Consider the following 24006-nt stretch of genomic DNA (forward strand, 5'->3'; position numbering starts at 1 on the left):
TTCTTCCAGACCTCAGATGCTCCCATACAAAGAGCTGAGCTTAATCCCTGGCCTAGCGTGTAATTTAGTAATCTGCATGGTCATGAATTCCAGGGATATATGGGCAGGAAGCGCAGAGCAGTGTGGGTAGTGGGGCAGGCCTACAGAGTCATTTAAGTCTTTGTTGTATTGTGTAGCAAGGGATTTTGGGGACAATGAGACCTGTCTGTCAAAGATTAAACAGACTGGAAGTGTGGTTTATACCAACAAATGAATGAAGCTTTTTCGAGTGTTAATACAGCCACGTAGTAAATGTCCAAAGACTTAAACATACAATTTATGTGATGACAAGCAACATTGGAATTAATCATTTATTCTATATACCTTAGCCAGTGGGAATTCAAGTAGGTGAAGAGTTCATTTCCGTCCCTATCTTGATCAATATGCAACACTTATTAACAGAAATGAAAAATCCTCTATTTTTTTCTCTCTCTGACTTCGGTTTGGAGTTATTTCTACTAATTGCAGTTTATTCTCTGACACTGCCTAGTAAACCAGACACTGACTGACTGGCGCATGTTATCAGGCACTGCAGTAAAATTTTGCCTGGACCCGCTCTGCTTAAGCCTCTAGAGATAACTGGAATCTTGCTGAATGTTATGTTTGTAGATTTGTAGGCCTCTACTACTCTCCACTCCTCCTGCTTTGGTCTGTATATTTCCAAGCAATGTGTAGATGAGAATTCACAGACTCCGTTTTTTCCCTTTAAAGTGAATTGTTTACATGTTTGCAAAACTCCCCTCAGCTCTGCTGTGTAACAGGTCTCTGGGAAGAGTTTTTGTTCTAAATCTGATATCTTGAATAAGCAAATGGTTCCCATCTGAGTTTTAAATCTTGACTAATACTATCTGTTCCAACAGATAATTTTGTTTTTAGCAGAACCCTGTGCAAGGAAAGACGCTCAGACCTTTCTGAAGTGCCAGGAACATGCTGGGAAGGCTATGGGAGGCAAAATGTAGGGGAAACTGCTTGCAGAGAATCTATTGTTCACCACTGACCCCTTACTGGACAGATCTGTGAATGGCCTACTTTCACCGCCTGCCTTCTAACTAGAAGCATCCTTTGGGGCTCAATGACCTTAGTGGATAATGAGAACTTTTGCTGTGTTTCTCTCTTGTAAACAGAATGTTTAGCATGTGAGACATGGTCTGGTGACTAAAATGGATATTTTCTTAAATGTGTGTGGGGGGTTTTGTTTGGTTTTTTGTTGTTTTTTTTCTTTTCCAAAAAAAGCTACTTTATTCACCAGATGAATAATGTTAATACATGATATAGTAGTAAGGCTTAGAGGTAGCTCCATGCTGCATAGATCAGATGCCAGTTTCAGAATTACATTGTACAAAGTACTAAAATTTGATTGTGATACCACAAAGACTGGGTAGTGGACAGGGGGAGGGACACAAGAAATGCATCAGTAAGAACAAAGGAAAAAAGACAAGATTGTTTTTCTGGAACATTGCTTTACTTGTGGCAATTTATAGGTACACATTTTCTGTGTAACAGTGAAATTTAATAGAATAATTAGATGTTCCGGTATGATAAAAGTGAGCCAAAAAAGCAGTCTTAAGATCGCAGTCCAGAATAGGTTAGGCTATGACTTGGATTGCAAGCTAAGTTAGAGGAAAGGTTCAGATTTTAAATTCAGTTTTCTGTGGCTGTGATGAACTGAGCGTTTCTGAGCTATCCAGGTATCCCATTCAAATTGCAAGTTTTTGCCTGGCAGAAAACATTTGGAGGTTTTTGAGTCTATGCAAAGTAGAGAGATACTTGGAGTGAATTTTCTTTGAATGACCAAACCCTTCTAGCCCTTTAATATAATTTAAAAACAAGTTTGATTTGGCATTGCAGCAATCTGGGAACGGATGAGCCGAGCCCAGGCTGCAAACTCCAGATCTGGATCTAAAATTGCCCAAAGAAAGGGAACATTGCCATTGCAAGCCCAGAAAAAACTAGGTCAGGATCTTGAATATCCACTCCAGTGCGCAGCAGGGAACCCAGCTGGTGAGCACGAAATAATTACCCTACAGACTGGTACTCTTTAACTTCTTCCTGGCTCTTGTTGATTGGTGGGTGGTTTCTCTCCAGAAGTGCATGAGGCATTAAATCTTTGCTAGAAGCCTTTAACTGACATTTTTGCAACAGTTCTCGTGTCTCCGTGGTCTTCTCCTCTGTGTGGCTGTTCCTGTAAAAATGCTCCTAAAGCTCTGGTCTTAGATGCGTCTTGTGGAAATGAGTTCCCCAGGATAATTGTCAGGATTTAAATAGACTGGGAACTTAATTTAGCTGCTGATAGAGACTAAAGCTGGTAATATCTTATCTGTAGCTGAAACTGAAATAAAGAACTTCAATGAGTGAAGTTTCTCTAAAAGGTTCGTGAACTATTTTTTGTCTCTAGCATGAGGCCTTTTAGAAGGGCCAAGAAGGCATCATGTAAGGTGAGTGATCACTAGAGCTCTGTAACTGTTTCCACGCATGGAAACCTCAGGGGCTTTTTGTTTTTTCATTACTGGGTCTTTTATCCTCATTCTTTTCTTTATTGGTTGAATGTCGGGTTTGGGGAAGCTCTGGTGCAAGAGGACACTCTCATTCCCACAGCATGAGGGAAATGGAAAGCTCTTTCTATCATCCACAGGGCAGAAGGGGCTTCCGTAACTCCTTTTCCATCTCTTTGTCTCATGCTTCTGGGTCTATTCCTTATCTCTGACTTATCTCCTTATCTCTGTGTTATTGGGGGAGAAGGATGTGTCTTGACTGCGCTTGATTTCCAGTTCCCAGGCAGAAAGAGAATAGTAGTCAAATGTAGTTACAATGTAGTCTTAGAAATTGTGAGACAGTAAAAGAGGTACTTTTGACCTTTTTATTACCAATTCCCTGTTTCCTTTCTTCCTGTCTCAGTCTTCCGTTTTCAAAATCCCTCAGCTCTTGATGGGTGCTGTAGAGGCTGATGGACAGAGAATTCTGTGTGTGAACGAGGTGTGCAGTTCCTCCTGCTTGTTTTCTTGGAGAGTTGAACTGCCTCCTTCCCAGTGCACAGCCTGGACTCTCACAGCCCGTGCCTTTGTGGGATGCAGGAAAGTCAGCGGCTCTGCCCCTCAGTGCCACAGGGAAGACCAAACCATCCCACTTGCTAAGGAATGGTTGTACTGGGAAAATGCTGGTATGAGCGTTCTCTTCCTGCTAGATTTGCTTCTTGCCCACATCCCTGTTCTGTCTCTGAGGCAAACACTGACTTTTCACAGCCTTTGCTTGCAAGGGGAATTAGAAATTTAAAAATTGGATTTGCTGTAAAAGAAAGAACTGGAGAGGAGCCCGAAGCAAATTAACAGATCTGGACACAGTAGACCCTGAGGAGGTTTACAGTCTTTTCGTCTTCAGCATGTGGCTGAACTCTCCCTGCCTTTCTAGATACAATGTCCCTTTAATAGTGTTAACAGGCCTGACACTGGCAAGATTTCACTTGTTCAGTACGCTACTTAATACAGCTAATTTTCTACTGACAACATTTTTTTGCAACAATGAATCTTCTGTCACTTGAATCCATGAAGAAGGCAGCTTGGAAATGCCAGCTAGAGGGGGAGGTAGCACAACGGTCATTGTAGCTGTTCACTTTAACAGTTCTTTGGAAACTCATTGGGCTTTTTTGGTTTGTTCTGTAGGGTGCCTAGGGATAGGCGGAAGGGAAAATAACACAACGCTGTGTGTTCTTCTTTCCTTATGAGCCCATAACAGATCCCTGGAAAAGATGTGTGTTGTAGGTGTGTCTTAAGGAGAGTAAGAAGCTGTGGTTTCGTGGGCAGCAGTCCTGATGTGACTGCCCATGAAGTCACTATGATTCAGGATCAGTTTTCTCCAAGGGACTCATCTAATATCTATAATTAGTGTGGCATCTTCTTCAGTAATGAGTTAGGTAAAATCCCTTTAAATGGCTTGTGAAAAATAGTGTGCTTGATCTTAACAAATTCATTGGAGACAAAAAAATATATACACATATATATAGTATATACATATATATACAATAAATACATACAGACCTATTGTATATATATACACACAGTACATGCTGCAAGGCCTGTAGCCAGGTGTTGGAAATTGCATAAGCTCAGTTAATAAACCTCAATCTGTGAAGTTCATCCATATTGTTTGTCATGTGAAAAACATCAGATATAAACAATTAAAATATGAGATAAAGCTAAGTGATCCCATTTGGTTGTCTGATTGAAACAAATAAGCTATTGAGTAAGAGACAACTTTAAACACAAACTGTAAAAGCAGACTGCAAAGTATTTCTGAGGATGACAAAAGTACTGCCAGAAGTGAGGATAGTAAGGCTGAAGAAGAAGAAAGCAAAGCGAAGCTGGCTGTAATTGGGGGCTGCCCTCCTTTGCAGGTCACTCTTGTGTGTAGCATATCACCATGGGTTGCTGAACAACGAAGCAATTTTAATTATTCTTTTAATTCACACAGTTTTCAGTAAACACAAAAACTAATTATAACCAGTTAGCTGATCCTTTGCTAGACCAATAGCGATGTTCTGTATCACCATAAAAGGCCTGTAAGGGGCAAAAAAAAATAGTTGGCAATAGAACCAGTGGCATCTGCAGATCAGTCTGGATAGAGAAAAGCTCTGCAACCAAAGCCGGTAGAGTCAGGGGCTGTGACCCTTGCATTTCCTTTGACCCATCTCCTGTTTTGGGGACTGACTGCTGAGGAGCTGTCATTTGGTCATTTTCTACTGCCATGCTCTCACCAGAGACGACTTGTGTGCATTCTGGGGAAAAAAGTGCTTTGCATATGCTACCTTGTCTGCTGTCCTGTACAGCCGCCAGGAAAATGGAAAGAAGTCCTGGAGAAAGCCTGTGTTTTCTTCTGAAATAACTAATTCTTTTGTATTAAAATTCAGCTCAGGACTTGTGCTGCTGTCAAGAGATGTATGCAATATTCAGAAGTGTCCTTCCCTCAGTTAAGGGCAGGAAAATGTTATGACAGCTGTTGTCCTACATGAACAGGTCGGGGAACTGTAAAAGCTTTCTAAAACATTTTTTAGAGATTAGGCACCAAAGACTTGAGGGAGAGAAGATGAACCGAGGTTGCAAAAGACCATAAAATCTCATAAACCAGTCAAACCTTTGGCTGTACTATGCTCTTTTGTTAAATAAAAAAAAGCTTAGTTCGAAAGTAAATTGAAGTCAGTAAGACCTCACTTGCTGCAACATTTTTGCTAAGATTTCATAATCGTGTAATCCATTCTTTCAATATAAGCCCTATTTTTTTTGGAATGTTGATGAGTGTAATGTAATGCCAAACCTCCATGAGGTGCGGGAGTGATTCCTGCCCACGGTTACTCACCTCCTCCTTCATGCCTCATTTCCTCAGTTGCCTCTCGGTCAGGCTTAGGCACGTGGGTGACTTCAGAGGAGGAGTGGCACTTGTCAGTCTCCTGTGCTGGCTATGTGAAATGCTCTCCGTTTTTGTATGAACCTATGTTGCCCTTCCAGTTTAAAACACAAGAAGGCCCTAAAGATATCAGTCAACTAGTGTTTGCCAAGACAAGTAGCGCAAAGTTCATCGCAGATGACTATGCATCACCTGAGCCTCATGGCCAATTAGCTTAAACAGTTGGTAAGCCGGGGATTCAGGGGTGATCACCTCTGCTGCGGTGATACTCTGGGATGCAGTTCATCAGTATCTAGCCTCTGCAAACCATGATAACTGTTTCATGCAGTTTCTGCTGAAATAGAGGCCTAATTCTGAGTGATGATCATGAAAAGGGCAAATAAATGTCATTCAAATATATACTGTAGCTCCTTAAAAATAACCTCTAACTCATAATTGCCGTACAATGGTTATTCATTTAAAAGAAATACAACGTAAGTCATCATTATGCTTTGAAAATCCTGCTGCTTGTTCTTTATTATAAAAAATCCCCACAAATAGTATCTTTATATTTCTGTAGTGCCCGTCATTCTGTATGGCGCTCAGAGTTACAGCTGGGTCCCCGTCCCTCTGGAGCGCAGTGCAGGAAGGCTGTTGCCTGGCCAGCGCATCTCTCACACAGATGTTACAACCCATGAGTGCCTTTGACTTGCTTTCATGTTATCTCTGTTCTCTGTGGCCTGGAGTCTTTCCACATGCTGTTACTTTCTTATCTAACTTGGACGTTTTAGTACATCAAAGCAAAAAAGGGATCTGAGTTAAAGTCATCTTTTTGACTCTCTTACATTTATTTTTTTTTTTTAAAAGTCATTGCTTTAAATGTTATGAAGTATAAAATGGAGTAATTACTTACATTTAACACTGAGTCACTCCTGGCATTGCCCATGGTGGGGAAAAAGGCGACAGTATGTGGTCTCTTTGTGGGCTGTAAATAGAAATAGCAAATATGTGGAATTGATTGGATCAGGATGTTCTGTGAAAGTTTTTAATTGGAAATTGAGCATTCTAAAGAACAAACTTTTCAGAGATTTAAATATCCAATTTAAAAAGAAAGATTTTTTAAAAAAAATGTCCAGGGTTTCCATGCAGTTTGGTATTGTAATGTGGTAAAGCTTCTTTTTTATTTATTTATTTGTTTATGTTACTGAAGTACAAGATTCAGGAAGCAAATGGTTTAAAATTGGAATGGAACGAAATTTCATTATTTTTTCTTAAGTGGGTTAAAACTAGGGTGTAAAACTATATATATATAAATATATATATATATGCACACAGACGTGTTTTTTTATCACCTGAATTTTCTACTTGTGGTCATGTCTAGTCAGGCTTAGTGGAAATAACAGTATTTTTTTGAAAATGGAGTTTATGACATGAAGTAAGATTGGAAATTACCAGGAGAAACAGCCTGCAGTTGCTCCATTGCTGCATTAAAAGATTGCTCCTGAGATGACCAGAGCAACCTTGACAGTCTGCAGTGGGGGCATGCCAAGCGCTGCTTTGCATAAACAGAAAACTTCTAAATGGAATCATATTAGAGAATTTTACATGCTACAGCAAAAAATTGTCTCCTTTCCTAAAAATAAATTTAAAAAAATTATTACCCTGATATCTTCCATTAAAAAAAAACAGAGAACAACAAAGCGGGGAAAAAACCCTATGAAGTTTTTGGGAAGGTGCTGAACAAAGTAGGATTGTTGCACAGGATGTTTTTTCTGGTCCGTTATTTTTGTGTGTATATACAGTTTTGTGTATTCACCTCATGCTGTGTGGGTCAAAAGCTCTGCAGAGGAACAGTAAATTATATGACAGAAATAAAAAAGCCATTTTGAGCAAGACTTTCCCTAAGTTTTCAGCAGAAAAACTGAAGAATAATTTTCTTTAAAAGTACAAAGCATTTTTCAGTAGGGAAAATAATTACTTACTGTGGAATGTAAGCAGGGCACTGGATATCTGACCTGTAATTTGGGAAAATTGTGAAGGGTTTTTCATCAGTAATTATTATTATTACAGTAGAACTGTGGGGCCCCAGTTGAGACCCGGGCTCTCCTGTGCTAGGCACTGTCTATCTAGCGAGAGATAACCACTGCCGCAGGAAACTTGCAGCAAAGTCAGGGCAGACCGAAGAGGAGAAGGGAGGATAAGGAGATCGAAAGTAGAAGTGGTTAGCCCAAGGTCATGCTACTCACTAATTGACATTGCTACCTTGCACCGAGAAGTCACTTATAGACACTTCATCTGAGTGTGGCGTGAGTCATGTGTCGCCTTTTGTAATGTGGCATCCTTGATCACAGAGAATGGCCATGATTTAAATGGGCGATGCCATTTGCCTGCGTGAAAGAGCATCTCAAAGGATCAGTCCCTTGCTCAGGCTGTCCTGTGCAACGTGGGAATTGGGGACATAGATCTTCCTTGAAAGTTTCCAGCTAGATTCTGCTTAGTGTATGCAGTAGATGAAAAGATACATTTTTAGGGCCATAATCAATTAATGGTTGGCTTTTTGGTCTGTCTTAATGTAATCAACCGAGTATAAAATACTCCAAAGTATTTGCTCGTGAAGTAAATCTTTGTCGTTGGCAATTTTTTTTGTTGATAAAACATTGTATGTGGGGGAAATAATGGATGAAGAAATAGAGAGTGTGAATGTGGTCACTGAATTCTCATAGAGAAGGAACTATATATTAGTTTGAGAAAACATGAACATCTTTAAACTCAGTTGCTCTTTTCCTACACTGGACCATAATTTTGCATAGAAAAATAATAATAATGCTTTGCTGCTTGAAATATGGCAGTCTACGAATTTACTAACTGAAGTAAGGACCAATTCTGTCCTACCTGATCAATAGTATTCTGCTTAGTTCCTAGTCTTGCTAACCTTATCTCACTTTGTGAGTTCCAGTACCCTTTTTTGGTGATGAATCACTGAACTAGTGTTTGCTAGTGGGTGAGGCTCGTAGAACTGTCTGCCAAGTAAGCAAGCACTTGTATTATTTTTTGTCCCTGAATTAAGGGGCATGTCCAGTGGTTCCATACCACTGCCACGTGTGTTCGTTTGCACAGCGACAAATCAAATAGGTTTACGTTTTATTCTCCAAGCTCACAGAGGCAATGGGGAAAAAAAAGAATGTTTGGAATTTGCAATGCTATGTGTAGCAGCTTTGCTTCAGTGGGCGAAAATTTATGTGGGGTATTAGAGTTGGCAAAAGGGGTAGGGACAATAGAGAAACTGTGATGTATTTGATTGTGTAGCAGTAAAGAGGCCCCATCATTACCCACCATACTGGCCTTTCCGCGTGACAGCCTGGGACGCAGATGAATTAAAAGGGTGAAGGGAAGAAGGCACACGTTGCAGAACCTTTTCTACCTTGAAAGACACTGACATCAGATTACATTTTCAGGGCATTTTGTTTTATTGCCTTCTGCAGTGTGGTGATTCAGAAGCAATGGGAGGTTCCTGTCGCAGACATTTTTTCCTCTTGATTACCACACATTGAAAACGGTTTGCAATGGTTTTAATGGTTTGCAATGGCTAAGTGCATAACAGAGATGCATATGACTCACATTGAATTTGTGTCACAAACTTGGTCAAAATCCTGAAATTATCTATGGAAATGCTGTGGTATATTAAGAAATAATGCCATTTTTTACCAGCATCATATTCATCACAGAGACAGGCATCTCATTTAGTGCTGTTTGTGTGGTAAAAGCCTGGTGCACAAATATGTTTGAGAATGCAGGTCGTGGTTTTCAAATATATGGAATTCTAGTGGGCATTTGAGAAAACATTCACAAGTCACAGTAATTTCATAGACTTTGTCATTGCTTGGTGTTACTAGCATTCTATAATTTTCCTCTTTTTAAAAAAGGTTGTCATGCAGCCAGGAAACCAAAATGATACCATTTGTGTAAATTAGTAATGACTTTTCTACAGGCTACTGGATGATATATATTGAACAATGAAGATTAAATATAGGAAGCTCTGTCTAATCATTATAGTTTCTGTTTGATGTAATCCACATTTTATGTTTAAGCTTGTCCTCACTGCTAAGAGACGTTTTATTCTTTTTGTCCTTTGGATAAGTAAGAGCAACCCTGATGCCAAAGCACAGTAAAGACTAGGCACTGAACTTTTGACCACAAGGTAAACTCATTGAGGTCAAACAGTAGTTCCACCTGGCGCTGAACCCTGTAAGTTTACCTTGTGGTAAAACCTACATCTTCATTGTGTTTATATGCTGGAATTGCTCCTGCACACCACAGTGCCTGCTCTTCATAATGCTTTTGTCTTGGGACAGTTCATGGGAGTGCTACTGAGTGACAAAAAATGCTGCTTTGGTAGCAGTGGAGTCAAGTGCTTTGTTTTAGCATAGAAAACATGATTTCCATCCACATAGACTTCAAAAGAAGAAGTAGGAATTCTTGAGAGCCTGATTATCATGGCATAATCACATTATCAAAGAGATTAGAAGCACTTTACTGTGTCTTTATGGCTTAGTGACACTCTAAGGCACTGGACAAAATCTTCAAGTACTGTTAAAATCTTTCTTGTAGGGTACTAAAGCAAAAGAGAGCTTTTTACCTATGAGCCCTGAAATCACAGAGAACATGTTTAATTGTTCTGTCAGAGAGCTGCAGAACCGAACACAAGCAGAATGCGTAATTACTGGTCTTTGCTGTCTCATCTAGGTATAGTCCTCAAGGCGACCTGGAGCAGAACAAAACAAGAGACTCCTAAAATTTTAATTCCTATCAGTTCCAGTCATTGGGAAACAGTCATTAACTAGGCAATCAAACTAATTGAATACAGAAGTGTAAGCAATTCAAACAAGTGAGGAACTCACGGTGTGTTTTCTCTAGGAACCTTGGTGGACTCTTGGGTGCTGTTGCTTTTGTAGGTGGTGGCTGGCTATAACAGTAACATGCACATTTTTAGGGTATGTCTCTCCACTGCTGTGTTGCCTTGAGGTGAACGGTCCACAACCCATGTTTTGGAAGTGAGATATTGCCTGAAAAGACTCTGAATAGCTTGTGACCATGGGAAATTAAAAAGTTAAAGCTGAGACTGAAAGTGAGAGCAAAGCATATGATTTTTGTAACATGTTCCTTGTTGTGTATGCTTGCTAAGGACTACTGAAGATTTGGGGATTAATGTTATGATCATATGGTTCAGAATATAAAGAATTCCCTTGATAATTAGCCCAGAGTGAAAAAGCAGAAAATAATCAACAGAAAAGCCTTTTCAGATGGGAGTCTGTGCCTCTGGAAGTGCACAGTATGGATAGTGTCTAGACAGAAAAGGTATGAAACACAAAACATGCACTTGACCTCAGTTAAAAGGCCAGGATGAAACAATCACAACAGAAAGAGTGACACGGGGGAATTGCTGCACTTTCCAGTAGTGAAGAAACATGGAATATGGGATGAAATGTTTTTGCCTAAACAGGTACTAAAAATGATCCTGGAAAAAGAATTTTTAGAATCAATTACAGTTTGTTTCACTTTCCTTGATTATTAACATGTAAAAACCATTTTTAAATTAACTGTAAAGTCTTTTACCTGCCAAGGCATGGAGTCAGGACTTTGCACATCTCCAGCTGAGATTACTAAAACACTTGCAGCAGGGAGCTGCATTCCTTCTGCTGTTTTAAGGAGTTAGGGGAATAGAAGGGAAACTACCATGGACATGAGTATAGCGGAGAACTGAAAAGAGGATTTTTTATTTTTTTTTTTTTTAACTTCCTCCTCCATTCTGTACCTTTTAATGCAAGGCTTGATTATTTGCATGGATAACTTAATTTAATCCACTGACTGTCTTGCCAGTAGAAAGCATAGTCCTAAACTGCCATTTTCTACCGATACTTTGGGACCTTAGACTCTATTGATCGTTTCAAATTCTCTCAAAATGAACCAAATGAAAGGTACAAAAATGTTAATACAAAACTCTGTGTTAAGTGTTCAGCCAGGCAGCTTCTGAGGCTAATAAAAAATCAGGGCACCTACAGCAATATTTTTTAAACATTGGCTTGTTTCAGAAGCAAGTACCAGGCTACTCTGCACATCCGTGTCGTGATAGAACAATGAAAGTTCATCAGTCACATATGAATCGCTGCAGTTGTAGAAAAGGCTGCCATCTTCGGGCAATACTCAGTCATTACACCCTTCTTTTTGTGCTCGAGAAATCAAAATCCTCACCCTGACTATAAGGTAGTGAGGAGAGCACAGTGGAATCAATCCCAGTGTTGAGCCAACCATTGTACTAGTCTCAAATACTCTGAAGTGTGCTTTCTGACTGCATGGGACCCGTGCACTTCTTGCATCTTGTATTATCTTTTTGTTGTGCTTGACCTGAAGCATAAGCAAAATCTTTTTGCCCTTTGCAGCTTGGAAATAGAGGTGCAAAATCAAGAAAAGCAGCCAGTTTGATCTCAAAACACTGTTGTCTTCCTCTGTTCCTTCCTACAAGGGAAGAAAAAGGGAAGATTTCTTACTATTACTCATTACTTACCTGAAAAGACCTCTAAAAACTCTTTTATCTGAAAGGGAAAACTTTAGGATGCCCTAACTACCTGAGAGGTATCAAATTGCATTAAAGATTGAGTTGGATAGAGTAATTGCAAAGGAGTTTATGAACGTATTGCATTGACTTATTTTTTGTTGTATATATTAGGGTCGACCAGGACTGATTGGACTTCAAGGACCGATAGGTGCACCTGGATTTACTGGCCCGGAAGGTTTGCCGGGAGCAAAAGGTGAGAGAGGAGCAGTGGGCCCCCCTGGACCAGCCGGGCAGAAAGGCGACAAGGTAGGCTCAACAGTGACTTTTCTTTTCTGTCCCTGCAATAAATCTGTGGCCTTGTATATATTCTTGAATGAACAAAGATACTCTTGGACTATCTGCCCAAGAGGAAAAGCACAACAGCGTTTCATTAGTATCTTTAGAGAATCCCCTGATTTTATTTTTGCAGGAGAATACCGTTCCTAAAGCTGCTGAACATTGTAGCTATCCTGGTAGATGAACCATAGCCAAATGAGTGTTGCTGTTGCAAGTAGTCTTTCACTTCACATGCCCAGGGATAGATGGGTGTTACTCACGCTACGTTCAGAGAGACCTGGAGCTGGTTCCTGTGTAGAAGATCCTGAGCTGGCATATAGAAAAGCAAAATGAATGGCTTCTGAATGAAATCTGCAATTCAGTTTTGCGGGTGCAAAGTTACTTGTAATAGAAAGAATGTAATAAACTATGTCATATTAAATAGAATAACCTGTAAGGTGTGGGTGTCAATAAATGCAGTGTGCAAGAATGGGCAGAACAGCAAACACAGAAATGTTTTAATGCTGTGAGGATCTGTTCCGCTGTCTCTCCTTAGGAAGGAATTATCAAAAGTGGAGTTTGGAACTAGGCAAAAGAATGAATGCCTAGTACAAACTAGGCATAGTGGAAGTATGAACAAATACTTCCAGTAATAAAGAGTGGATGCATGTGGATAGTTCGCCTTAAGGAAAGTTTACATTGTTTTCACATCATGAGTTTTGGGTTGCATGCAGAGGACTCACTGAGTCCCATCGCGTAGGCCAGAGCAGTCTATGCTCCCACCATGTAGCCTGGCAGAGTCTATGTAATGGATTATAAAATGGGCAAGTCTGATATCGTCTGATGTGAGGACTGGGATGAGATTCCTACTTTCATACCTATATGGCTGGACAAAAGGAATGTTTCAAGGACAACAGCTTGAAAGTGTAAAAAGCAGAGGAAGTCCTGCCTGCTTGCCTGGTTTCTAAAGTCTGAAGGAAGTCTGGAGCATCATTACAAGGGCTTGCATCCTGGGACTATCCCAGAGCCTCTTACCAGTCTACTTGATGCAAGGTACTCAGGTCATGTGTGCAAAAAGAAAAGGACACATAGTTTAGGTACCAGGACCTGCAGAACAGAGTTTGTCTTCCATGTTTTCACAGCTACTGATAGCTGAGCTAGCTAGATGAAAACTAGCTCAATTGTACTTTCATATGCTGCAGTTACACTCTTTTCTCATTTAATATTAGTCACCCTTTCTCTTAAGAGAAAGAACCAAGTAAACTGAAAATTATGATAATGAAAGTCATTGCTTTGGTGCTGCATTCATCTGAAAGGCAATGGAGGATTTAAAACAAGGAATCACCACTGATATGAGTGATAGCATTTTCATAATTCTGGGAGATAACACTGAAATAATCAAACCTGGATTCTGGAAGACACAGAAACCTAGGATAGGAACTGACCCTTAACAATCAGAACCAATTTTCTTGCACCAAAAAATCCCTTATTTACTCCATAACTACTCTTTCTATCCATTGACATGGGTACATACACAATACCAACATGCAGATTCTATCTCTCTATCTCTCGTGGAAGCAATATGCTTTACCGTTCCAAAGCAAGAGCAGTTTAGGCTGAATATTCTGTTTACACAGTCTATTTTGCTACTATCCAGAGCAGAACAGTAGAACCAGAACCAACAAAGTGGCAATTACTTTCGACTCAGCCAGAAGTGGTCTGAAAGTTAATACAGTGGTCTGTATATCTCTGGGTGGTGCTATCCAAGTATAGACAGAAAGACCCATAAGTCCTGTTGAAGCTCTTGGAAGGTCAAGTGTGACACTGAGAGTTAAGCTTCTACTGGATTGCTTATTTTTCTGGCATCTTGTTTTCCCCAGATGTGCAGTAGATTATATTTTTACTGTAAATTGCCTGATTAAAACATTCCTGAAACACTCATTTGGCATCCGGTGAAGCTGAGATGCTCAGTTCCTATCTTCACTGACCTCTGCGGTCAGAGAGAGTCTGTATTGAGATAGTTTGCTCCTTTTGGTTTTGAAAGCTAAAGTCAAGACTGGAAATGTTGGAGTGATAAGTATCTCACAGGTAACTGAAATACACTGATTGATCAAGTGAAATATAATATGTACTCTTTTTCTTCAGGGCCCAATGGGAGTTCCAGGATTCCAAGGCATCAACGGGATCCCAGTAAGTTTGCATATGTAAATATAAATCACCAGAATGTTAGTGACAACCAGAAGCATGTGAGCACGACGAGACTGTCCTATCACATGCATAGAACTTTAGGGCTTTAGAACTTTAACATTCTATTGGCAATTTTTTCCTTAACATATAAAAAATCGTGTGCCTAGAGTATTTTGACAAGATTTCTTTTGCTTTGGTTTTCCCCAGTGATTTTTGCAAAGGTGTCCTACAGACACTTTACCTCAGGGGAATTTCAGCTGGGCCAGCTTTAGAAGTTGCCCCAAACTTCCTTGCTCTCTCTACACTACTTAGCTCATCCTGCTTTCTCCTTAAAGAATTATTTTTCTTTTCTTGATGACATTTTTCCATCTTCTGTATCCTTGTGCCTTCAGACTATGCTCATGCTCTTTCTCATCTTCCCTACTTCCTGAGCTGGCCAAGAGCTCCAACACTTGAGCTGTGTTTTCTTACTTCCTATCAAAAACTGAATTGTTTTGATAGATTGGCTGAAAACGCACAGTTGGCCCTGTAAATGAGCTTGTTTGATTCCAGTTCCTTCCTGGCCCTTGTCCTTCTCTCCCCCTCTGCTCATCCTTGACTGTTTTCTCTCCTGCTCTACTCCCTTGCTGCTATTTTTTTCTTGTCCCACCAGCCAACTCGCTAGCTCTGAAGAGAACAAGCTGTTCCTATAATGCTTAATTTAATTGAACGCACTGTGGGAACATGCTGTTCTTAGGGTATTTTTTCAGATGAGGCTCTGGAGAAAGGGGATTCCCAACAATGAGGGGAGGCAGAGATACAGCAACAGCCATTGCCAGGTAGCGCGCAGTGACAGGCATTCCAAGGGGAGAGTAGGGGAGGTAGATGAGAGGATTCAAAGCCCTCCAGCATATGCAGATCTACTTTGTCTGCTTTACAGTATTCTGCAGGTGGGCGAATGGGAAAGAGGCAGATTTTGCTGCTCATGAACAGCAAAGGGCTCACCACTGTGGCTCTTCTGTGTCACAACTGCAGGACAGAAAAAGGGGAAGGGAAATCAATTCATATTGTTTACCTTCTAGCCATTGAGATAAATACTTCCATTCTAGGGTGAAAATAGCAACCACCACTGCTTGAGAAAATACTTTTGCCAATTGCATTTCAGGATAGGGAGTAGCTTAGGCTTGTTGTGAAACATAGACAAACATATGCACAGTATATGGATGTGTGAAATGCAGAGCAAAGGAGAGACAGCATGTTTGTGCTGATACATGTAAGAGAGAAGTAAAAATATACTGCTATCTCTGCACAAGAATTGACATCTAAATATAAAGAGATAATCCTTGTAGTATGCAGGTATGTTAGCGTGGGCAGGTATATTTCAGTTGTGGCCAAAGGACTGCAAGGCTATGACTCAGAGGGGAATCCCACTACTGACCTTAAGGGAACTGGTTCCCTTGGGGAATGCTGGTGGCAAGTAAATCTTGTTGCAGCTGGCCTGACTAATCCCTTTAACCTAGTAAATACAGCAGCTACGTGTGTTTATTGCTAGCCCTTCTGCGTCACACTATAGAAGAAACCCTCAAATCCTTAGCCCTACTTGGGAAGTTTATTTTTTCCCAAAGGACAAGATTCAAAGACACCTCAGGCAAAGGCTGGAACGGGAGCTGGGAGATGTATATAGCTTTTCATGAACTGTTCAAGAAGGAAGTATTTCTATGAGAAGTGAGCCCTTGTCTGTACCATGAAAGCTAGAGCTACATGGAGAGGCAAAGTTCTCTATTTCGTGACCATCCTGGAGGAAATGCAAGCACTTGGTGATGGCTGTAAAAAGGCCCCTTTGCTGTAGCAATCCATGAAACTGCTTATTCAATTAGTTTTGTGTTCACCCTTAATTGCATTTGTTTCCCTGTTCTTAAATGTTTGTTGAGCTCTCCTGTTGGGATCGCCTTTGTGGTGTTTGATTTAGAAAAGAGGCCCCTTGGGATCACAGTGTTAGTGTAAGAGCAAGAGTCAAGTAAAGCAAGGGCCTAGATGAACAGTTCAGTTTCCTTATCTGTCTCACAGGGAATGTCTCCTTTTGTGAGAACAGAGAGCACAAGTGATCTCTCCAGCCTGTGTTTTAACTCAGGTCTGTAAGCTACTCACCCTGCCATGTATAAGCCAAGCCTGTAAAAGTTTTCTGCCTTAATGAATTGAGGTGCTTGTGCTGAATTGGCACATCTGCCAAAACAGGAATTAGAGGAGGTAAGAGCAGTGAAACTGTCAACCACCGTTTTTTCAGGTCAAACCAGCTCTTCAAATCAGTATTTTAAATCCCTAGGAAAAAGGTTCATTTAAGCCAGAACTTTATAACTCTCAAGGAATTCAATTGTGGGTGCTCAGTATCTCCTCAGGTAAGGTTCTTAGAACAAAACATTGTGAACTCTGATTAACTAGAAAGTAGGAAATCCTGTGGATTTTTTCCCTAAAGCAAAAGAGCCAGCATGTGTATGTGTGTGCGTGTGTGTCAGTCTGTGCTGTGCTTTGGCTCAGACCCACAGACATGGATGCCATGAGATTAAGTGACAGGGGCACAGATTTATTTAATACATGTAAGAAGTCACTGTGGTCGGCATACTTTATATCCTCTCTTTGTGAGCCCTTCTCAAATATTAAGAGGATGCCGAAATCCTTTGGGCTCCTTACAGGCTGTGTTGGGCCAAGAGTTAGGAGATCTCACCCAAAGTGTTTCCCAAGACGTGAGACCACCAGTCAGCTGCCGGCCATGGGCTGGCTCTTGGCCAGCACTGAAGGCTCAGCAGCATGGCTCCCTGTTGCCTGGCTCTGAATGGCAGATGTTGGCTGTTCAGCTTCACTAAACCTTGCAGCTGGCCACCTTATGTTGTAACCAGATACATGTGCACTTGTCCCACATAGCTTCTGGTTTATTGATGCCGTAAACAAAGTGAAAGATCTGGTACACTTTGACCAGTCTGGCCTCCCTCTGCTGACAGCCTGTCCTGTCAGACACAGCTCTTGGCTATCACATCCTGTATTGATGGAGGAGCGTGGGTTGCCACTGATTTGTTCCAACTTTGGGAACCAAATGAAATAATTTCTAAGAGGCAAATATAAGTGGCAATAAACTGGTGCTTCAGCCTTCTCCTGTCGCTTTACCAGGGCCTGGCAAGTCCCTGCTTGCGCACCATGTGTGGGTGTTTTGACAAACAGACGTTAATCATCAGGCCAACTGGTACTATGTGTGCAGTGCTGCCTGATGCTAACGCTTTGGGATGATTTCATTGCATGTCCTGAGGCCTTGTTTAATCTCAAATTTATACTTGTCTGGGTGAGCTGCCTTGATCTTGTAGTGGAGGCACACTGTACATTCATTCAGTTTGCACCTTATTGACTGACAGAGAGCAGATCTGGGCTCTCTCCCCTTCTCTCCATTTTGTTGGCACAAATCACAATACAGTTGCCAAATGAACTGGACTAAGGAACTCATCGGGCTGAAAATTAACCCTATCAAGAAACAGAACAGTTATTTCTCTGCTGTGTTGATTTCCTGCTCCAACTCACCTATTCTGCCTGTGCTTATGCCAGCTCAGGGAAGAGGTAGGTGTGAGTAAGCAGGAGTGTGTGATGGCCCTCCTGGCAGCAGCTGAGACCGGTGATCAGCTCGAGTATTTACCCAATTATGGCCTAAGTTGCTCTGCATCCTTGGGAAAGTCACTCTGCTACTGTATGCCCCCAGCTTCTCATCTGTGAAATGAAGTTTATAGCATTCACACATTTATGCAAGGCATTTTAAGATCCATAGATAAAAGGCTTTACATTACTCCAAAGTTCTCATGGAGTTTGGTCAGAGCATATGCTATTGGCTTGGACTGGGAAGACCTTTAGCAACACAAATGTGTTTTGTTTTAAGTGTCAGGCATGAAGGATTGTTAATGTTCTGCTTTATCTCCATTTTATCCATGTTTATTTTTTTACTTTCCTAGTGTGAGTCATAACTTGTTTAATGCCATATCTTAAGGATGAATCTTTGGGATCAAACAAAAGTACTTTTGGGATGAGTCAAGATCAGGGTGTACAGGGGGAAGGGAGAGAACTGTCAGTTACTGATACTATCTCCGTAAGTTTCATTTTTCTTCCTGCCACAAAACATTATCTTTGAGAGCCACAGAACTCATTTCTATGAAAAAAGGGATAGAATAAGGAGCTTCTTGATAGTGTGACTGAGGTTAGTGTGACTGACAGTTCTGCCTTTCTGTGTTTTGCCTACATACCCATAGGACACTGAGGAAAAAGTAACCAAAGTCTCAAACTTTGATCTCCTTTGCACCAGTACCATGCTGAATAAACTCCAGTCAATTTAACAGAGCTATAGCAGGGCAAAAGAGGTGTGAAATCAGAATTAGGTACATTTGTATTCTGTTCTGCTGATTAATAATTGACCATTACAAATACTTTCTTTTAAATACTGTTAGTTTAATTAGGTCTTTCTCCCAATTGCTTTGCCTAAGGTTTTAAGTTTAATATAACAAGAAAAGCTGTTTTGCTTGAGTGGCCTGATGCTGGAGCTGTAACATCTGTTGAACTATTAAAGGAAAGAATTCACACTGGAGAGGAAGAGAAGTCACTGAAATTTAAGCAGATTGGAATTATAAATGCTTGATATTGTTGAGTCTGCCTCTGCCCTTGTTTTTACATGAGTAACTTCCATTCCTGGTGTCAGGTGCACCCTTGCGTGCTGTTTTACACTGTGTTATACGCTGTATATTTCAGACTGCTGTGGGATGAGTATTGCCCTTTTGGGATCTGCTCATGCATGAGTTATGTACTTCAGAAAATTATCCCTTGGAGAAAAAGATAATTAAATGAATGCAGCCAGTGTTCTAGGATTTAAGCTTTGGGGAGGATAAACAATGCTGGCCGAAGAAGCTAGTTCTGTTGCAGTTTGCCATACACTGAACTTGAGTGGGAGTTGTGCATTTCTTTTGTTTTGTGTTGCCATTTGGAAGATATCCGTTTTCTGGGCCAGTATTACTAATAAAATAATACATCCTGTCATTCATTCTTTCTTTTTCCCCTTTACACAGGGTCACCCTGGACAATCTGGACCTAGAGGTCTGCCTGGCCTCGATGGCTGCAATGGTACCACTGGAAGTCCTGGCGTTTCTGGATCAGATGGGTTTCCTGGCCTACCTGGGCTGCCTGTACGTCCCAACTCAAATATCGTGTTTTGTAGTCACTAAGCCAGGATTTGCTTTTGATGCCATTGTTGGAATAGTAAAACTCCCAGGTACTTAGGAAGAAGCCTAATAACCCTGAGTTTATTAGCATTGTTAGAGCTAAGTATCTTTTTCTTATTGAAATTCCACTCTGAGGATAAAATGAATATCCTGTGAATGCAGTATGTTCCCACACTAAGTTATACTATTGCCGCTGGCAGTATTCAAGCTAACTCAAAAGATACCAGGGCAAAGTTTTTAAGAACTGTGAAGTGTCAAACCTGGCATGTTTCAAGTTAGTGAATGCTGATTCAGGAAAGGATGTTATCATGTGTTCAAGTCTAGGCGTCAAATATTGGATGCCTTCCTTCAGGCCTCACACAAGAGCGGAATAGAGGGGCAGAATCACCTCCCTTGATCTGCTGGCCACGTTTTTTTTGATGCAGCCGGGGGTATGGTTGGCTTTCTGGGCAGTGAGTGCACATTGATGGCTCATACTCATTTTTTCATCCACCAATGCTCCCAAGTCTTTCTCCACAGCGCTACTCTCAATCCACTCGTCGTCGAGCCTGTGTCCATGTTTGGGATTGCCCCAGCTTGGGTGCAGGACCTTGCACTTGGCCTTGTTGAACTTCAGAAGGTTCACGTAGGCCCACCTCTCTAGCCAGTCAAGGTCCTTCTAGATGGCACTGATATGTGCATGAACAGGGGGGTTACACCATGTCAAACGGATTCAAATAGCATCTTAAGAGTTGTCAAAGGCCTAAAATAAATGGGAAATTGAATGTAAACAGGAAAATATCAGAGAAAATGTTTGCAGAACCTTGTTTTTCTAAAGCCACTGGAAGTCTTTAAGTTTTCATAATACCACAGCTGCTTTGACAAAACTGCAGGCATACTCTTGCAGTTTATTGGAGCCAGGAGTTTGCCCTGTTCATGATGCTGAACATAAATTATTTCAAAATTAAATCAGTATTTTTTCCAAAAATTTTTTTTTTACTTTTTTTTTTTTTTTTTAAATCAGGGTCGTCCTGGCCCAAAAGGCCATAAAGGAGAACCTGTTTTTGCTCAAGGCGGTCTTAAAGGAATGAAGGTAAGACTTGTCATCACATAGGAGAAAATACAGTACAAGAAACACTTTGATGTTCTACAGGTTGCAGGGCTGGTGCTGCAGGTTAGATTGCTCATGATGTTAGACGTGGGCATCTTGGGTGTGTCTGAATGCAGAGCTGTGAAAACGGCCTTATAAGGACTTCATTAATGACAAGACAGAATACCCTCAGAACTTGGAACTGCTTGGTCATTGCAGAGATCTTGTTGATCCCATACTGGGGTGCTGGGACATTGCTCATCCTAGTTACTGTTCAGTGTTGTTGCTGGTTCTTTGCTTGTCTCTGGACAGCTGGCACCATTTGTTTATGGTGTTAAACCATGGAAGTGAGGAACTTGTAGTAAGCTTACCCTGACTTATATGAGGTGGCACATGTGTTTTTAGATGCAGATGTAGCAAAGGAGAGGCCCTTCACCTACACTCGGAACTTTCCTGCAACTGACATCTTTGCATGTCTGCAAAGGTCTGTTGAAATAAGAGCTCAGGAAACTTGCAAGTGCATGTTAAGATTTCTGCTGTGAGATCCCAGCTGCTTCACAGGGTTTTTTTTTGTACTGGGAGGTACTAGTAAGTAATCAGCCATATTCTCAGTTTAAATACATGAATATCATATCCCACTCCTAGTATTCCATCCTTTGCTGCTGTGAACTCAGGATTTTACTCTCTCTATTTAATAAGGACCTTGCCCTGAAATGTCTGTATCAAATTTGTAATTTTATTTCTGGTACAGAAAATGCAAACTTTGGATAGAAAATTTTAGTTTATTGTTCAGAGCAGTGAATAGGTTCTTGAATGTGCTCATGTAAAAGACTTGGTTCTTTATTGCCTTGAAACAAACACTCACCAACTTACCATGGTTTTGACTTTTGACAGAAATACTAGGTTTCGAATAAATCTACAAAGGATTCAGTACCTCTTGTGGTACTGAATTCAGCAATATTTAGCAGCCTCGTGCTTCATTAAATATTGAAAATATTAAGAAATTTATTCTGTCATGTAAGGCCCCTCACACAATTAATACAAAATTTTTTTCACCTCAGTTTCTCTTGTTACCCATAAATAAAATGGTTGTAACTTCTCCAGGGTTTTGGAATCTGTCCGTTACCCAATTTAAATATGGAAGCAGAGGTGTCAAAATATTTTCCCATTTACAATTGATCTAATATTAACTAACAGCAGAGATTTCTGTTTATACAAAAAGTAATATTCCTTATAGTTTGTTGCAATAACATAGTGTAATTTTTATTCATGCATTTATAATTTTTAGGGAGAAAATGGTCTTCCTGGATTGGATGGAATTTCTGTAAGTTACTTAATTTGGGGAATGGTGATTTTAAAGGATATTAAGTAGGTAATTTTTCTTGTATTGGTTCTCAAGGAAACTTTTCAAATTAGTGGGCCATGCATTTATATGTGTGATACAAGTAGCATGAGCAATTCCAGCTTTGTAACGGTATGAGTGGATCCACGTTATGGTAGAGGAAGTCAGATTTTTGCTATTATCTCTTCCATTTTTCCTTTTTCAAATCAAACTCCCTTCTACCATTGAACTCTGTAACACTGATTTTCAAAATACATCTAACAATATGAAATGGTTTGTTATAGTATTTAATTTTGCATACTTAATTAGGGGATATTACTTAATGTTTCCTTAGACTTGCTTTGTCTTTGGTTGAGATTTGATGGGTTAAGTACTACACATTCTGTATTTATCCTATGTTCTTATAGGGCCCAAAAGGGTTTCCAGGTCCAATAGGTTCTGCAGGCCCTATAGGATTACCAGGTTTGCAGGTAAGAGACTCAGCCCTTGCACTTGTTGATAGAACAGTTCAAAATGTTTTCAATTTTCCCTCCTTGTGTCACAACAATGAACAAAAGTGTGTGTGCAGTTAAAAGAACTCAGCACAGCTGACTTCAAGCACAGAATACTTGAATTTAGATAGTTTAATCTACTCACAAGAGAGAAAGCTCCTCTCTTGAGCGGTGCTCAGAGCAGTGCTCATGAATGAGGGCTCCAGCAAAGCCCTAGAGTGCTGACTACAAACATGACATTATACTGTTCTGAGCACTTCCTCATCTCGGGACTAGAGGGAATATGCTGACCTCTGCATGTTTGCAGCCTTTGTCACCTTGAAATATGCTAAAGAGTTGCTTCTTCAAGATAATACAAGAAGAGTTTCCATTTGGCAGAGGTAAAAATGAACTACTTGTTTGTTGCTTTAAAATTGAAGTTTGCTCTTAATTAACCACTGTGCCAAAGAGCTATGATGTCTATTACTTGACTTGAAGATCATGTCTATCAGTTACTTTTGCTTTGGGGGCAAGAGGTGAAAGTTCAGATATCACTGGAGATCCCAGCATTGCTCCAATTATATGCATCCTAATTAAGTCAAAAGAAATAAAATCTTGATCTTGTCCATATTTAGGGTCCAATGGGTCCCCCTGGGCAACCAGGTCCAAAAGTGAGTACCTACCTTTCCTGTCTTCTTTCTACACCCGATTGTTGGCTTTAACAGTGCTGTGGGCATAGATGATGGTGATGCTGTTGTTGCTGTTGTTTTATTATTCATTCATCGTTTTTTTTCTCTCCTAGGGTAACATGGGATTAGGCTTTCAAGGAGAGAAAGGAGAAAAGGTAGGTGAAACTTCTTCTGTTATGGAAAGAGCATGAAGTAATACTCCAGTGTTCCATCATAGCTTGATCCTCTAGAAAGTGGGTAGATTCTAGCATTTTCTTCTTTTCCTTTTTCTTTTCTTCTCTCGGACTTATTGACAGTCCAAATACTAAAGAGTCTTGCTGGTTCCTTATCTGTTGGTACACGAAAAAAGGATGGGAGCTTTTTCTGGATGAAGAGGGGGAAGGGAAAAATCTCAATTCAGCACAGTATTTCCATGGTTATTGAGACATAAGGTCCTTAGACATCTTTTGAATCTCTGTCTTTCAGTATTGAATTATTCTACTAACTTGATTCTTTTTGGCTTTCATATTATTCTTTGGATAGAGCAATGTGTTATTTATAGACTCACGACCCTAAATGGGTGTCCTGCAGTCTGTGAGAATTTACACTGACATAATGGGGCTTCTCAAAGTTCTCAGTGTGGGACTTGATTCTGCTTCTGTTAAAATTCACATAATCACGGAATCTTCAGAGTTGGAAGGGACCTCTAGAGATCATCTAGTCCAACTCCCCTGCTAGAGCAGGATTGCCTAAAGCACGTCCCTCAGGGCT

At 40.5% G+C, this 24006-nt stretch overlaps 1 protein-coding gene across 1 annotated transcript in view; it reads left to right on the forward strand.

Annotated features, from left to right (window-relative positions):
• COL4A6 (collagen type IV alpha 6 chain) overlaps positions 1-24006 on the forward strand; it is a 137260-nt gene that overhangs the window by 72591 nt on the left and 40663 nt on the right. The window contains exons 4-11 of the mRNA XM_054214202.1: positions 12137-12271; positions 14426-14470; positions 19534-19650; positions 20690-20758; positions 22044-22079; positions 22505-22567; positions 23203-23238; positions 23370-23411. Of these exons, the coding sequence (XP_054070177.1) occupies positions 12137-12271; positions 14426-14470; positions 19534-19650; positions 20690-20758; positions 22044-22079; positions 22505-22567; positions 23203-23238; positions 23370-23411 (543 nt within the window). The remainder of the gene's footprint in view (positions 1-12136; positions 12272-14425; positions 14471-19533; positions 19651-20689; positions 20759-22043; positions 22080-22504; positions 22568-23202; positions 23239-23369; positions 23412-24006) is intronic.

The sequence above is a fragment of the Rissa tridactyla genome, chromosome 9 (genome assembly GCF_028500815.1).
Source record: "Rissa tridactyla isolate bRisTri1 chromosome 9, bRisTri1.patW.cur.20221130, whole genome shotgun sequence".
Lineage (NCBI taxonomy): Eukaryota > Metazoa > Chordata > Aves > Charadriiformes > Laridae > Rissa > Rissa tridactyla.